A 15331-nucleotide genomic window follows, 5' to 3' on the forward strand; every position below is an offset into this window, starting at 1 on the left:
TCCGTCTCACAACAAATCTATTCTTTATTCATGATCTGATCAATCGAATCAAACAGTGTCTAAATCCAATCAGGCTTCATTCATGTCCATGGATTTATTTAATTTTTATTTTTGCTCCAAGAAGCGCCCGGAACGGGCTCCCCGCACTGTGGATACCGCGCCGTTCACTGGGAAAACGCCCCAGCGCTGCTGGTTTTGTCGGGAAAACTCATAAATTCAACACACAACATAACTCAAATCTTTCATCGATACAACTGATTTTTTAATTTTCAATCAGTTAGTGATTTTCTTTTGATTTGTGATTGCTTGGACCGTTGCTAGATAATAACTACGGGGAAAAATCTCTCGGAATTTTGTCAAAACGGCCAGATGACCTGTTTAACTGAGTCAAGAAGCAGCTCTGTCTCGCCAACGCCTTCTTTCGCTCACCTCAAAGCTTCTCCTTCTTCGCCGTTCCACCATCTCCGCCTCCGCCTCCGCTAGCTTACGGTACCTCCGAAAGGAAAGAGTATGTTTAAAATGTTCTACTTTGGGGGTTGAAGAGTATCTCTATTACTTTTCATTTTTGAAAAAATTCCAAGCCATTTTTAAGAAATAGCCAAAACATCCTTGATCTTATTCATACAGAGCAGATCAAATAGAACATTATTTTAACACCACATTTATATATCTTTCTCAATAATGATCGTTCAATGATCGTATTCTTTAGAAGCAAGCACTCGATTTAAGTTAGATTTTTATTTGTTTAAACTTTGAACCGAGCTTCCAACTTAACCCTAATTTACAGTGTGATGGAATCGGCGTGATTTTTTGTGTGCTTTTTCTTCTGCTGGTTTTTCTAATCGTTTTCGTAGTCTCCTTTCATGGTTACGAGAACTCCCAAGACTTTGGCGTTCTCCGTGGCGGTTACGCGGCATTCCTCCGCCGCGGCATTGATTTCTACAAGTTGTCATCAAAAGTCGAGTCTTCTGAAATTGAGTAAAAGTTGCTCCTTTATTGCGAGGGCGGAGGCAAATGTTGAAGTTGAAGTGGAAGACGGTGAGGAAGCCGAAGTGATCCAGATTGTTCCTTCGGTGGAGAAATCCCCCAGAAAACCCAGAATCAAGCTTGGTGACATCATGGGGGTAATTCGATGAATTCAAATTTTATTGAAATTCCTTTTGGTACAATGTATGTTTATTACTAGAAAAATATATTTTATTCGAGTTTGTAAAATATGGCGCCAAGAGAACTGATGAAGGGAAATTTGAGATGCTTTTGCAACATGCACGAATGGTGATTCCCGCAACCCAAAATATGCGACAGCCTATGCCTGTTGATTAATACTTTAGGAGTGTAACAGCCTATGCCTGTTGATTAATACTTTAGGAGTGTAGCGTGTGCAACAGTGAACTGATTCTATCATCTATGTGGGTTGTGAAGAGCGTACTTTGGTCAGTGTGGCAAGATGTGACATATGCAGTTGTCGATGTGCTGTTCTTCAACAAGATAAAGTTTGAGAACAACAAGGTGAACAAATGATCAAAGAAGCAGCTAATAGATTCTGCCTCTGATACTTAATAGCTCTTTTTTTAGCAATATTCATTAGTTAATAGTAATATTCATAGTTGTCAAAAGCGCAAAAAGTGCGCACTTAAGCTCAAAGTGCCCTGCGTTTCATTGCACTCCAAATAGCACACTTCTATGGAACATGCGCTTTTGTGCACTTTTGTAGGCTTTAAAGAAAAACAGTTTTTTTTTAAAAAAAATTATGATAGATGAGAAGTCGCTAACTAAAGTGTGATTTATCCTCTATTTATTAAAAAATAGAGCGGGGGAAACCTAATATCTTGTTGCCTATGACTCACGTTGTCTCTGCCCCTCACCGCATTTGCCTTTTGCCCTCACATTTTAATATTTGATACTTGGAACTTGGAAGATTAAAATGATGATGATTTAATATATGTTATCCTGTGTTTCATATTTTTTAAAATAATTTGATTTGATTTTTATCTTTTTAGAATATTTTGTTTATTGTGCGCTTCGCTTACCCAGAACACCTGAGCACATGCTATGGTAAATCACCTAGCGGCCTGATCGATAAGATTATTGGAAAAGAAACAATTTCATACTGGTACCATAAACCATCTGTTTGACTAATAACGAAGCATTTGATTTCAAATCCTTTTAGCAAACAATTTAGTCAATTTTTGCAATGATTCTGAGAGTGTGAAACTCGAGCTCGACTCAATTAAAGATTCAAGCTGCTCAAACTCGACTCGTGCTCGGTCAAACCGAGCTCGAGTCCAGATTTTGTCGAGCCGCTCATGAGCTACTCACGAGTAACTTGACTGATGTGCATTCCCTATGTTCAACTATGCCTCATATCTTGCATATGATTAGAAACTCAAGTTAATGGTCCAACTCTCTTAACTTCTCTGTTTACTTTCCCATTAGTTAATTAATTAGTCAACTGATTTAGTTAATCAATTGATTTATGATTTATGGGAAACTACATGGGGGCCAGCCCAATTTCATTAGACATTTGCATATTATGTTATAATCCAAGCTTTCATTTTTCATTGAGCCTATTATAAAGTATAAATCGGACTGCTAAAATAAATATTTTGGGTACTGACACTATGCAATATGTATTCTACACTTCAACATAGAAAGGATCGAAATTTTGGCATTCATGTGTCACTACTGTGAAATTTCAATCGACCACCATGACCGATGCATCAATAATTTTTGTTCTTCCACATATTGTCATGCTCAATATGAATAATTATTTCTTTTTTACTTGAATTATTTTGTCTGATATTTGTTTTCTTTTATCATGTCTTGTAATACATATAAAAGAGAAAGGCCGTTATTTGCACTGCAGGTTGAAGATGAAAAGGGAAGAAGTGTTGATGTGAATGATGATGATTTTAGGGCTTCTGAGGCGTTTTACAGGAGAGACAGAAATGGGGTTGGTAGGAAAATTGAGGCGGGCTTTGACGAATCTAGACACCCTTTAGTGAGAGAGGTGTCCAGGTTAATTGATCTTCGGATAGCTTGGACTCCCAAACATGAAGCGGAGTTGAAGCACTTCCTGAGAAGTTTGAAGCCCAGTCAAGTTTGTGCTGTAGTTAGGGCTCAATCTGATGAAAGAGTTGCTTTAAATTTCTTTTATTGGGCCGACAGGCAGTGGCGGTACAGGCATGATCCCATGGTTTATCATGTGTTACTTCAGGTTCTCAGCAAGACTAAGTTGTGTCAGGGGGCTAAACGAGTCCTTCGGTTAATGGTTCGCAGGAAGATTGAGCTTTGGCCTGAAGATTTTGGTTGTGTCATGGTGTCTTTTAGTAGAGCTGGACATTTGAGGAAAGCGATGCAGGTCTTGACTATTATGCAGAGAGCAGGGGTGGAACTTGAGATTTCAATGTGTAACACTGCAGTTAATGTACTGGTGGAATGGAAAATGTTGGAGAAGGCATTTAGGTTTCTGGAGAGAATGCAAATTGTTGGAATTAAACCTAATGTTGTTACCTATAATTGTTTGATAAAGGGTTATTGTGAGGTGGGGCAGCTTGAAGACGCACAGAAGCTGATTTCAGAGATGCCCTTCAGAGGTTGTTCTCCTGATAGAGTTAGCTACTGTACCATCATGGGATATTTGTGCAAAGAGAAAAGGATCGATGAATTGAGAAGCCAACTTGAAAATATGTCTAAAGATAGTAGGTTACTACCTGATCAAGTTACTTACAACACCCTAATACACATGCTTTGCAACTATGGCCATGCAGATGAGGCTCTTAGATTTTTACATGAAGCGGAAGAAATAGGTTTCTGTATTGACAAAGTTGGGCACACTGCCATAATAAATTGCTTGTGTCGACAAGGAAGGATGGATAGGGCTAAAGATATGGTTGAAGAAATGTTCTCGAAAGGGTGCCGTCCTGATGTTGTAACTTATACTGCTGTTTTGAATGGATTTTGCCGCCTACGAGAGGTTGATAAGGCGAAAATGTTACTGAAGGAGATGTACAGGCATGGTTGTCAGCCGAACTGTGTCTCATTTACAGCCTTGTTGAGTGGGCTTTGTCAGACTGGGAATTCTTCAGAGGCAAGAGAGATGATGAACATGAGTGAAGGATGGTGGACTCCAAATTTTGTGACTTACAGCGTTGTCATGCTTGGATTTCGTCGGGAAGGAAAGCTGTCTGAGGCATGTAATTTGGTCAGTGAAATGACCAGAAAAGGCCTTTTCCCCTCTCCAGTTGAAATTAACCTCTTGATTCATTCTCTTTGTCGTGAGGGCTTTCCAGATCGAGCAAAAAAGTTTATGGAGGAGTGCCTGAATAAAGGTTGTGCAATCAATGTTGTAAATTATACTACTGTTATTCATGGCTTCTGTCAGAAGGATGACCTGGACACTGCTCTATCTGTCCTTGATGACATGTATTTGAATAACAAACACCCTGACGAAGTGACTTATACGACGGTCATTGATGCGTTAGGCAGGAAAGGTAGAATAGACGAGGCGATAGAAATGAGCAAGAAAATGCTGCACAATGGTTTACTTCCAACTCCTGTGACATATCGATCCCTCATCCACCATTTCTGTCGGCAGGGTAGGGTGGATGATTTGTTGATATTACTAGAAAAGATGCTTCCAAGACAAAATTATAGAACAGCATATAACCAAGTCGTTGAAAAGCTTTGCTCTTTTGGACACATTGATGAAGCTTATAAACTCTTGGGAAATATCCTGCGAACAGCTGCTAGAATTGATGCAAACTCTTGCCACGTTCTCATGAAAAGCTTTTTGAAGAATGGGAATCCTCTTGGATCATATAGAGTGGCTTGTAGAATGTTTAACCGGAATCTAATTCCTGATTTAAAGCTGTGTGAAAAAGTGAGCAAGAGACTGATTTTAGAGGAGAAATTAGAAGAGGCTGATAAGCTTATGCTGCGGTTTGTCGAGCGTGGTCATGTTTCACCGCAGATTAAAAACCCCGTGCTTGGTTAGGGTTCTATGTGGTTGAAATGTGGTGAGTGCTGCTCGTATAACCAACCTCAATCAGAATAAACAAAAACAGATTTTGAGGAAACTAAAGACTAATTTCTTCTGCAGATTAAAAAGGAAATAGTTCCTTATTGAACCGTAAAGCCAAAAGAATGTGCCCCATTGTTGTGATGTGGCTGCTGGTACTGAGTATAATTTTAGGCTGAACTAGTTTGCGTGAAGATATTCAGTTCATGCTCCTGCACGGAATTAGCCTCAAGGACTTTGGTTATGGTATTTTTTTTCTCTTCATGTCCTATTGCGAACTTCAGAGTTCTAAGTGATAATAAAACCTGACGAAAGTGTCAATGGAGAAAAATAACAATCAACACATCTATTGCCAGTTACGATGCAAATTATAATCCAGTTAGGGGTCGTAGCTAATAGTTGGTACTTGATAATCTATTCGATACCACTTCTTCATCCTTAAACATTGCAGCAGGCTGAAGCACCGCGTGTTTTGATATTGTTTAGCCTCCATTTTGTCGATTATATGCAGTACACCCGATGTACGGCTGTGGTCTGAGATTCTTTCTTTTCCTATCTTCTAATCCAACGGACTGGTAGATAATTGACCATAGCAAAACTTAAAGCTCTAATTAGTTATATAATAAATTTAAAACATTTCTTGCTGTGAAGCCCCTTGTGTGGTACATAAGATACAGTCACATCTTTCTGTACATATCATATTATTTGCTGTTTGTTCGATGTTGTCCCAAATCTTACTTTACGCCCTGATTTATCAGCAGGCTGTAACACGTGTAGTGGAAAAACTTGGAATAGCTTCCACTTTACCGATTCATTGAGGCATTCTCCTGGCATATTTACAAACCGGCAAAAGAATGGTGGAGGAGTCTGTATCAAGCAGTTCCATTTCAAGACAATGTCCAGGATGGAAAAATATGCATTTCTTTGGAAGGAACTTTAGTGCCAAAAAATGATCTAAAGACAACATCGAAGTCAAACAGAAGTGGCCATAAACTATTTTTTGAACAATCCCCTTCTGAAAGAGGATAGGCAACTGCAAGAACAAGTATGCTCAACGAAGCTTGTTTTTGTTATTGTATTTGCTTTGTAGCGTACTCAGACTTACTTTGGAAGAAATGTGAGCAATTTTTCATTTCATTCATGTTTATATAAGTAGTAATTTGATGCGTCATGCATATGATTTACAAACGGTCTTATTTATTTAAAAATTAACTAGAATTAGAGTTCACATCTAATTTTTTTGTGCATTGATTAACATACCCTGTTATTTGTAATGAGACAAAAGATAACTTGCTTTAATGTCCGACGTCAACAAAAGACAGCTTACTTTAATGTCAGATGCTAATTAAATGATCGTTGATGAATATTCGACCGTTGAACAAGTTCAAGTATAAGTAGACAAATTCAAAATTGAAGATGACTGACTGAAGTTTTCATAATCTGTTATCTATAAGATCTCAAGCACTCTTACTTTTTAAACATCTTGTTGATCACCTATGCACACACGTAATTTCATTATTTGATAATCAACTATCTATATGTGATAACTTATCTATTCTAGTCGTTCAATTGCTAATTGATCCGAAGTGAGAAGCAAAAATATTCTGATAAAGACGTTCTTCAGTAATATCATCATGACTTTCGAAGTCATGTGCGGTAGCAATACCAAACCAAATACGACGGTGTATCCGTATTAACGGATTGTTCAATAGACAATTGAGTTTTTATCTAGATACTAAAAATTTCAGTATAGACGAACCCTAGTTAAAGTGAGTTTGTACAAAAGCCGTATAAATCAAAATATTCCAGTGAATTTTTTTCCATGTGGAATAATGAGAAACATAAAAAGATATTGCATTTGATCTTCCATAAAAGTCTTGTGTCATTTACTCTAAGCTTTATCTTTATAGTCGGCGTGCCTATTCTAGCCGGACTATATTTTTTTCAGTGAGCTAATATCTCTAGTCGTTTAAGAAAACAACTAACAAATGTTGATGTCAGCTCAAGTTTTTTGAAGGAAGTTTAGAGTGTTTATTCTACCCCTCTAAACACATTTCTAATTCAGGCCATGTTGTGTTGTGTGTCGAATATCTTTTCTTGATTAGTACAATTTTCATATCTGATTGGAAAGCATTTGAATGGAGCTCCAGTGTCCGCATGTATGTGTGTATACAAATAATACCGCTTTTCGGGCATCGGGCTAACTCGAGGATTTTTATTTTTATTTTTAAATTCTTTGCAAACTCAACTATTCAAAATGATATTTTTTTTTTCGTTTTTTATAGGATATATGAAGAAATAATATTAATTAAATTTTATTTTCGAAAATTAACTCAACATTACAAGTATATTTGAGTGTTTTATAACATACATGAGAATTTCAGTTTTTTTAAAAAAATGGTTGATCAAAATTATTTTTGTTAACTAATCAAATAAAACATGTTTTGATTAAATCTGGTAACTTATTGTGTAAAATTAATATTTGAATTAACTTACACAATATTTTAAATTTTAAAAATACAATATTAGATATAATATAGTAATACATCATTTCTGAGAAAGGGTGAAAATTTGAATGATTTAAATTTTATAGAAAATTACAGAAATAAAAACACCAAACCAACAAATGCAATAACACGGGGTAACCATTAATATCAGGAATAAAAAAAGCTTTTGTGATTTAAATAGTTTATCATGCAAACCGATACAAGGATGCGCGCCAGATTAGACTGATAAACAGAAATCAAAGTTACACAACATCAGCAATATGAGACGATGTAGCCTATGGGCTTCCACATTTTGAGTCAACATTCAAAGCCTTGGTTCTCTGTTTTAGCTGATGTTTCTTCCTGAACGACCAAGTTATCGACCATTACAGGCTGACCAGTGATGGACCCATGAACCTGGTCGAGACATTATAAATCGAGATAATGCGATAAACGATTGCTGATTTAGTTAAATGCAAGGTAAGATCCAAAGCATAGTGGTAGACTAGGAAATTTAGTAAGAGGGGAACTCTATGTATTAAAACTTACATTTTAGGGGAAAAAAAAAATGAAATTTGTAGCTTTTTCATTTGAAAGGAGACGACTGTCCCTATTATCCCCACAATGGATCCACAACTTCCAATGCATCAAATGCTTACCATTCTTGGTAACTTGAAAGGCAAAGAATCAAGGGCAGGTACTGCAGATGTGTCTGAAGGCCTGTGAAAGAGCAAGTGCGCTATTGAGCGGTCTAAGGGGTTTGTATCAGTTTCCATGCCCATAAATCCGGCGCACCTAAACAGGAAGTCGAAATAGAACATTAATAATTTCATGTTTAACTGCTGGCAAACTGCATCAAAGTTTGCAGCTCGTCCAGAGATGAATATGTTTCCTGAGTACTGATTCCTTGAGACTTGATAAACGGTATTCACTTGGTTGGAAAATATGATTTAGAATAACATCACTTCCAATTGATGTTTTGCAACAATAGACAGAATTGAAAGCCAGGATAGGTATCACATACTTATTTCCATCAACCATGGAAGTTCCACGGGCATATCTTCCATCTCCACAGCCACCATTCTGGTTTGTATGGTTATGCCTTTGTTCAGCACCCCGAGCCAAACGATACAAACTATCCCTTATGCATAACTTGGTTCTCAAATCCAACTAAATCAAGAATGTCAACCACATATAACTTCAAGATAGTTAGGTGGGAAAAAGAACAAAACAATTAATTATACTGTTGTCGGTTTGATAAGCATACTTGAACTTTCGCCATTATAAGTTACAATGACAAATTAATAAACAAAATGGCATTTCTATTTCTGTTCTGCCATTGTAGCGTAATCCAATACCATGAGGGAGTAGATGCGTGAATGGGATGGATTTTACCTACGTAAGTAAACACGCAGACAGCCCAGCCCAGCCCCTTAAAAATCTTTTTCTACCCATTCCTCTCAGAATCACTCATACTGACTTTGATATTATTATCAAAAAATACCTATATGTAAATGTAGTAATAAAAGCTTTAGCACTGGCTATTTCTCCAAGACTCCTAAGCTGCTGGGGGGTGCATAAGGGAAATGTATATGGCAAGCTAATAAAATGTAGACTTTCTGGTTGTAGAACCAAGGAAGGACGAGAAAATGAGCTTGACTATAACAACCAGTCATGAGTTTATAAGACAAGAACTGCTCAAGCTATTTCAAACTGTGTCTTCCATAAAAATAAGGATGTAAAGACGCATATATTACTAGGATCCATTGCAGCTCATAATCAGTTATGCATTTATATCAAATACTAAGTAAATCCATGCAGGCACCTTAAAGTTAAATCCATGCAGGCCCTCCCCCCACAAGAAAATTAATTGAGCCAGGTATATGATCAAAATCTTTGAAGCTAAATGAAAGAACAGAAGGAAATAAAAAATACGAGGATTCAAAGACAAGTTTCACTTAAAGGAATATGACTTAAAACTGTAATGCACATATAGTAGAATCTAACTTTGTAGATGAAATAAGTTTTCACTCAATAAAAGAGCTGAAATGAGAGTGGCGGATTCCTTATAAATCATCAAGACCAACATCAAACGGTGAGTTTTTACCTGTTCCATTACAAGGTGAAGCTGGCGCAGGGTAGCTGCTTCAAGTGAAATATCATCCAAACCGGAACTCTTAATTGAGTTTTCATGTACATTTGATGAACCTACTCCTGCAGGAATTACTAGCTAACTCCTCAAGATGACTATGATTCTCAAACTTAACTCTATAAAGGTAAAATTTTCTATCGAGTCAGAATCTGAAAGACATGAAAAGTTGGACATGCAATTGTGAGATGAAGATCAACTACCTTGAAGAGTATTAAGTTTTTCTTTAGTTTCACCCCCTTCAGTGGCAGACATGTGAAATGAAGGATGAAAACCATCCAACGTTTGCAACTGATGGGAAGCATGCCCTGACTCCCTTGGCGAAGGATAGGTCAAGTCCATTTCAGATTTGATAGGGAATGATGTTGGCTCAACAGAAAATTGATCTGACAAATGGCTGCTGTCTGAATGAACAAAAGCACTATCCTGCAAATAATTATAGAAATGTGGAGCCGCAGTTTGGTGTTGCTGTTGATTATACACAGACGGGAAAAGGTGACGAGTAATAGCCCCAGGATTTGACCGGTCACTAATACAATCGAAACTACCATTTCCAAAATAATGCTTTTTTCTTTTTCCCTCCAACTGGATGGGGAGCGGGAGCTTTGACTGTTTTTTGTGCTCCTTAATCTGTAAAATATATAAAATACAAATTATGTAGTGATCATCATGTGTGGCAAACTCTGACTAGCTGTAGACCTTCTTCCAACTTTGACAAGCTTAAATAGAAGGTAAAACTTTACAGAGGCCCAACTTACAGGATTTTTATAAAATACCCCTTTCATCATTTAAGGGAATATTTCACAGTAGAGATTAAAACCATAACTTATCTCACTTACTATTCCACCACTTCCAGTTTTGGCATGGCTGCTGGCTGAATTTTTGGCCTGAATTTTACCCTTGATTCCCGTTGCCTGTAAAAATTTCCAAGTGGTGTATAGTGATTCAAGAAAAGAACATCAATTAAATATGTGTGTGTGTGTACGGTTACCTGTTCTTTACTGATGAGCCTATCTTTGCTATCAGTTATAGCAAATCCATTCACAGATGACATGTAAGAATCTGATTTCTCTGTTGGCACAGAACTCTCTTTGAACCTAACCGATGAGCTAGCCAAGGCAGAATCGTCATAAGAGTTCCTCTTCAAGGAATAACCATTTTTTGAAATTTCTTCAACTGCATTTGGAAACTTAAAATCTGAATTTGGCATATCTTCAGGCACTCCTATATCATCTGCCAATGATAACCAACGCAACTCATCTTCTTTACTGGACCCAACTCCAAATGTGGAATCACAACTTCTGAAAGACGCAGCGGTTATGATCAAAATGATAGTCATGACACTCCATCCAAGTTAAAGAAATATAGTTCATAACTCACCTAAACATCCTGTCAACATCCTCAAAGTTTCCTATTTCCGGCCAATCATAATATAAGAAATCACTGGGATCCTTTTCGTCAGTATTCTCAAAGAAATCAATATCTTTGCTTGTTTGAGTTATGTCATCGAGTGGATAACTAAAGTTGTTATCAACTACAGTAATCTTATCACTGAGAGTGGTATCATTCTCACATATCTCATTACCATTGGAACCTGTGTTATTATTTTTTAAGCCAGATAAGCTGGCATTCATAGAAACTAAGCTTGATACTTCCTTTACTGAGTTGCTGTCAGATGGAGTAGGAAATCCACTCTTGGGTGCGGGCCATGAATCTTGCTTCAAAATCATGTTTCTTGGATCACTCGGAGTTGAAAATTCCCCTTGTTCTTTTCCCTGACCAGCACATCTAAGAGCAGATTGATATCTAGCACAATTAGATGCAGTATTTCCTTTGAGCAGAGGTTTTTTGCAGCTTTCACCCAAGACAGAAGGATCAACACCCCTATTAGAACCAGGCTGGGGCACTATATGATCTTCACTCAGGCATAACTCATCCCAAGCTATATCTTCTAACTGTAGCAGCAGTGACAGAATTTTAGCTGTAATAACTGCGAGGAATACTTAATTAAAATGTGTAAGACATAATCTACTTAAAACTTGCAATATACACGCTTACAATGCTTAATTTACTTGTTCCTCTCTATACGAGTAACATACAACTTCGTATAATTGGTGAATCTCTTGTGCTTTGTTTACAAAATATCTTTGACCATACATTAGCATTTTTGGTAGTCTATCTGTCAGAGACAAGATAGGGTGGGGTAACTTACTACTCTCGAAATTCATTACTGAAAGTTTCTAACTTGATGGCTGATGCAACATGCATAAGAGGAAAATTGCAGATACACAGATCACATGGCATTAGAAAATCCACAACACAGATTTTGTCGCAGAATAATGACAATATAAAATAAAAGGTCTACTGCTCCAACAAGTTTTAATTTTTATTTCTTTGAATGTATCTCATTCCTTGAGGTTGAAGTTGAGTTTTTTTTCTTTGACAAAAAATAAATAAATATAGAATGTAGTATACAATAAAGTACTTAAATAAAATTTATGTCTACTTAGATACTCACTCTATCATGAAAATAAATAAATCAACGTAAAAAAAAATAATTTCAAGTCCCATTTAATTAACCTCAAGTCTCATTTCCCTTGTTCTCATATACTAGGCATATAACTTCATACTACGAAATGATCACGGGTAGAAAACAGGAAACATGGATGATGGATCTAATGTTGTTTAAGCCAATAACTATGGGATCAAGATTTATCACTGGCACCTTAAAACAGTAGTTTAAGGTACAAGCTGACTCTATGCAATCAATGCTGTTAAAAGTTAAATTGTACAAAATATATAAGCAGAAAAAAGGACAAAAGATTGAAACCGCAACAACTATACTGCGATCAATAAGTCCATATTTTCACTACTTTGACCAACATACAATGATAAAAGAATGGCACAATTTGCTCTAACCAGGCCAGGAGGAGACCTACCTCGTACATACACAAGTTTGACATTCCTTGAAGTGTTAGCATGCACCAAAACTATGAGCGTTTCTCTTCATATTTGTGGACAAATCTTCCTTCACCTCCATTTTTTAGTCCATCAAAGAAACAATTGAAATATGAGTCAGAACAATTGAGAAGCTAATCGTTGTAGTCGACTTTACCCCTGTATTAACTTCCATATCATCCAATTAGAATATGAATAGAGAAAAGAATCTCGGCTTGCTGATAGAAAAAACAGAATTATTATAAGATATATAAATTTTATTCTTATGAGGCTTGTCCTAGGTCAGATTCAATAATCAGCAAAAGGTTTTACCGACTTTAGCTGTATGCAGTAATAAAAGATAACGGTGAAAATTATTGCCAGAAACACAGCAGAATTTTGAATCAGTCAATAAAAATATAAGTTTGTGTTTGGATAGGAGGATTTGGATTTTGTGGGAGGATTTGGATTGATTTCAAACTGATTAGATTGAAGAATGAATTTAAAATTAAAATTAAAAAAATATAATTGAGTAAAATTTATTTGGGCAACACAAGATGTTTCAAATTCTTTACTATAATCTTGAGTCAAAAAGATGAATTTAAATCCAACCATCCAGGTGCAACCTGAAACACTCAATAGTCGATATAGCTCAGCCGAAGCCAATACTCGACTCCATAAGGAAACACTTCAAATTCTCCAATTATTTATTTCTCAACAATCAAACAAAATAAACTCAAAAACCGAATCGATTTAATTAATAGATGTCCAAAACGATTAAAATTCCAGTTAAAGCAACAATCCAATAATAGATAGAAATGATATCCATAAACGAGTTCCGCCAATAAACAAAATCGCCGGAAAACTCACCGGGATATCAAGAGCACTCAGCAAAACCGAAAAATCCACCAGAAATGGAAACTTGATTATACAAAAAATCACCAGCGAGAACCCTGATATTCGATTCTTCCGAGGAAAATCCAGGAGGTTCTAAAAAATGGATCAAACCATCCGAAGCCCCAGAAAACAAAGAAATCTTGTTAAATCAACAAAACCAAAATAAATTGCTGCTAAAACTTTGACCTTCGACTACTCTCGAACAAAAGGTCAGCCGAAACCCACCTGGAAATCGCGAAACTCCGAAAAATCGAAAATTTCACCGGAAACGAAACTTCACGAGAATAATCACCAGCAAAAACTCCAAATCCGATTCTTCGCAAAGCACAGAGTTCAGGCTCCAGATTCCTTTGGCGGAATATTTTAATGGAAAATAAAGAAATGAATTTGGGTCGTGGAGGTTCTGACACGTGGCAAGGGTCGGTACACTAGTACTAATTTCGTGGTGGAGAGTAGCGGGCCGAGATACAATCTATTTGTGGAATGTGATTGGTCCACGTGTTCTCTAGATTTAATATTAATCCCTGGAGTCCATGAAGTTTAAGTTTCTTCAATTTTAATCCCCTCATACAAAATTCAACAATATTTGTTGAAATTATGCTCATATTATTATTACTAAATATATAAAATAGTGAAACTAAATTAATAGAAGAAAACTCAAAAATAACATTGAAAATCTATTACAAGTATATATCGGATTGGAATCAAAAGTCAGGGTGACATTTCAAATTTTATCAAGTGTGAGACTCGTGACGTTGAACTAAGAAAATTTGGGTTTATTTTAGAACGAGTCTGATTCGATAAATATGTGTTTTATAAAAATCTACATAGCACATGTATTAGATTTTATAAATTTTGTATATAAATTAGTGATGTATTCGATTATTTCTCAATTCTCCTAAGCAAATCATTTCATTTAAAATACTTATATGAGATAGTAGGTCTCTTGTGAGACGGTCTCACGAATCTTTATCTGTGAGACGGGTCAACCCTACCGATATTCACAATAAAAATAATATTCTTAGCATAGAAAGTAATATTTTTTTCATGGATGATCCAAATAAAAGATCTGTCTCACAAAATACAACTCATGAGATTGTCTCACACAAGTTTTTGCCTATATGAGATTAGTTAAACCCACCCTCGGATTTTTTCAATTAACTATGACAAACCTACGCTATCCTATACATCTTATTTGTTATAACAATTAATTTTGGCATCACATTGTGTCAAATTACTTAATCGTCATTCTCAAGAACTCAATCCACTCGAGATGTTAAGAGAACTTGCTAGTTTTCGAACATGGTCCCATTCTAGGTTACCATTCTCCTGCCATCGCAAAAACTTTAGGAATCTGAGAAGCACACAACTGCATCAAAGCAATACACATCCAACTCGTGATTGTCGAATCTAAGATAGAGCTATTTTTCTATGCGAAAACAGGTAGAAAAACTCGTCTTTCTATGGATCAAATAAAATCAATGTCGATGCATCGATTATCATATCTCTTCTTTATTTTGGAGTAAGAGTGGTTGGTCGAGATGCAAATGGAGTGGTGCTGTTAGGGATAGTACATTGTCTAGTCAGGTTTATTTTATTCCCACCTCACAAAGCTTTGTGCGATTAGGGAAGGAGTTTTAATTGATTTGCGACACACACATTTACCTTGGACCGTAGAGTTCGATGGTTTAACATATCAATCCTCAATATTTTTCGATTGAGGCCCGATTGTAGTGGATATTTACAAAGTTTACCCTCAAGTGCATTGTGTTTTGTTTCATCATTGTCATCGTCGGCATATCAAGTTGCCTATTTGCTAGCTTCTATGGGTTTTAATTGGGC

At 36.4% G+C, this 15331-nt stretch overlaps 2 protein-coding genes across 10 annotated transcripts; one reads left to right on the plus strand and one right to left on the minus strand.

The window, feature by feature from the left end:
• Positions 1–250: 250 nt before the first annotated feature.
• Positions 251–6157, plus strand: LOC140841938 (uncharacterized). Of its 5 annotated transcripts, none has more exons than XM_073209682.1 (4): positions 251–1124; positions 2867–5018; positions 5102–5266; positions 5779–6157. In XM_073209682.1, exons 1-2 carry the CDS (start codon positions 864–866, stop codon positions 4994–4996), a joined length of 2391 nt encoding a protein of 796 aa, XP_073065783.1. In that variant the 5' UTR covers positions 251–863; the 3' UTR covers positions 4997–5018; positions 5102–5266; positions 5779–6157. The 5 variants fall into 5 exon arrangements, with proteins under 5 accessions (XP_073065783.1, XP_073065781.1, XP_073065780.1 ...); XM_073209680.1 differs by having other exon boundaries at positions 251–508; positions 855–1124; positions 2867–5266; XM_073209679.1 differs by having other exon boundaries at positions 2867–5266.
• A 1488-nt stretch (positions 6158–7645) lies between these two features.
• On the minus strand, positions 7646–13900 carry LOC140841941 (protein LNK1-like). Of its 5 annotated transcripts, none has more exons than XM_073209684.1 (11): positions 13715–13900; positions 13463–13582; positions 12595–12772; positions 11036–11610; positions 10647–10956; positions 10495–10569; positions 9859–10285; positions 9614–9720; positions 8531–8676; positions 8166–8301; positions 7646–7923 (listed from the first exon to the last, which is right to left on the minus strand). In XM_073209684.1, the coding sequence occupies exons 3-11, from the start codon at positions 12634–12636 to the stop codon at positions 7825–7827; spliced, it is 1917 nt and encodes a 638-aa protein (XP_073065785.1). In that variant the 5' UTR covers positions 12637–12772; positions 13463–13582; positions 13715–13900; the 3' UTR covers positions 7646–7824. The 5 variants fall into 5 exon arrangements, with proteins under 5 accessions (XP_073065785.1, XP_073065787.1, XP_073065788.1 ...); XM_073209686.1 differs by having other exon boundaries at positions 12595–12831; XM_073209687.1 differs by having other exon boundaries at positions 13463–13628; positions 13715–13881.
• Between the last annotated feature and the right edge of the window lie 1431 nt (positions 13901–15331).

This window comes from Primulina eburnea, chromosome 9 (assembly GCF_022965805.1).
Source record: "Primulina eburnea isolate SZY01 chromosome 9, ASM2296580v1, whole genome shotgun sequence".
Lineage (NCBI taxonomy): Eukaryota > Viridiplantae > Streptophyta > Magnoliopsida > Lamiales > Gesneriaceae > Primulina > Primulina eburnea.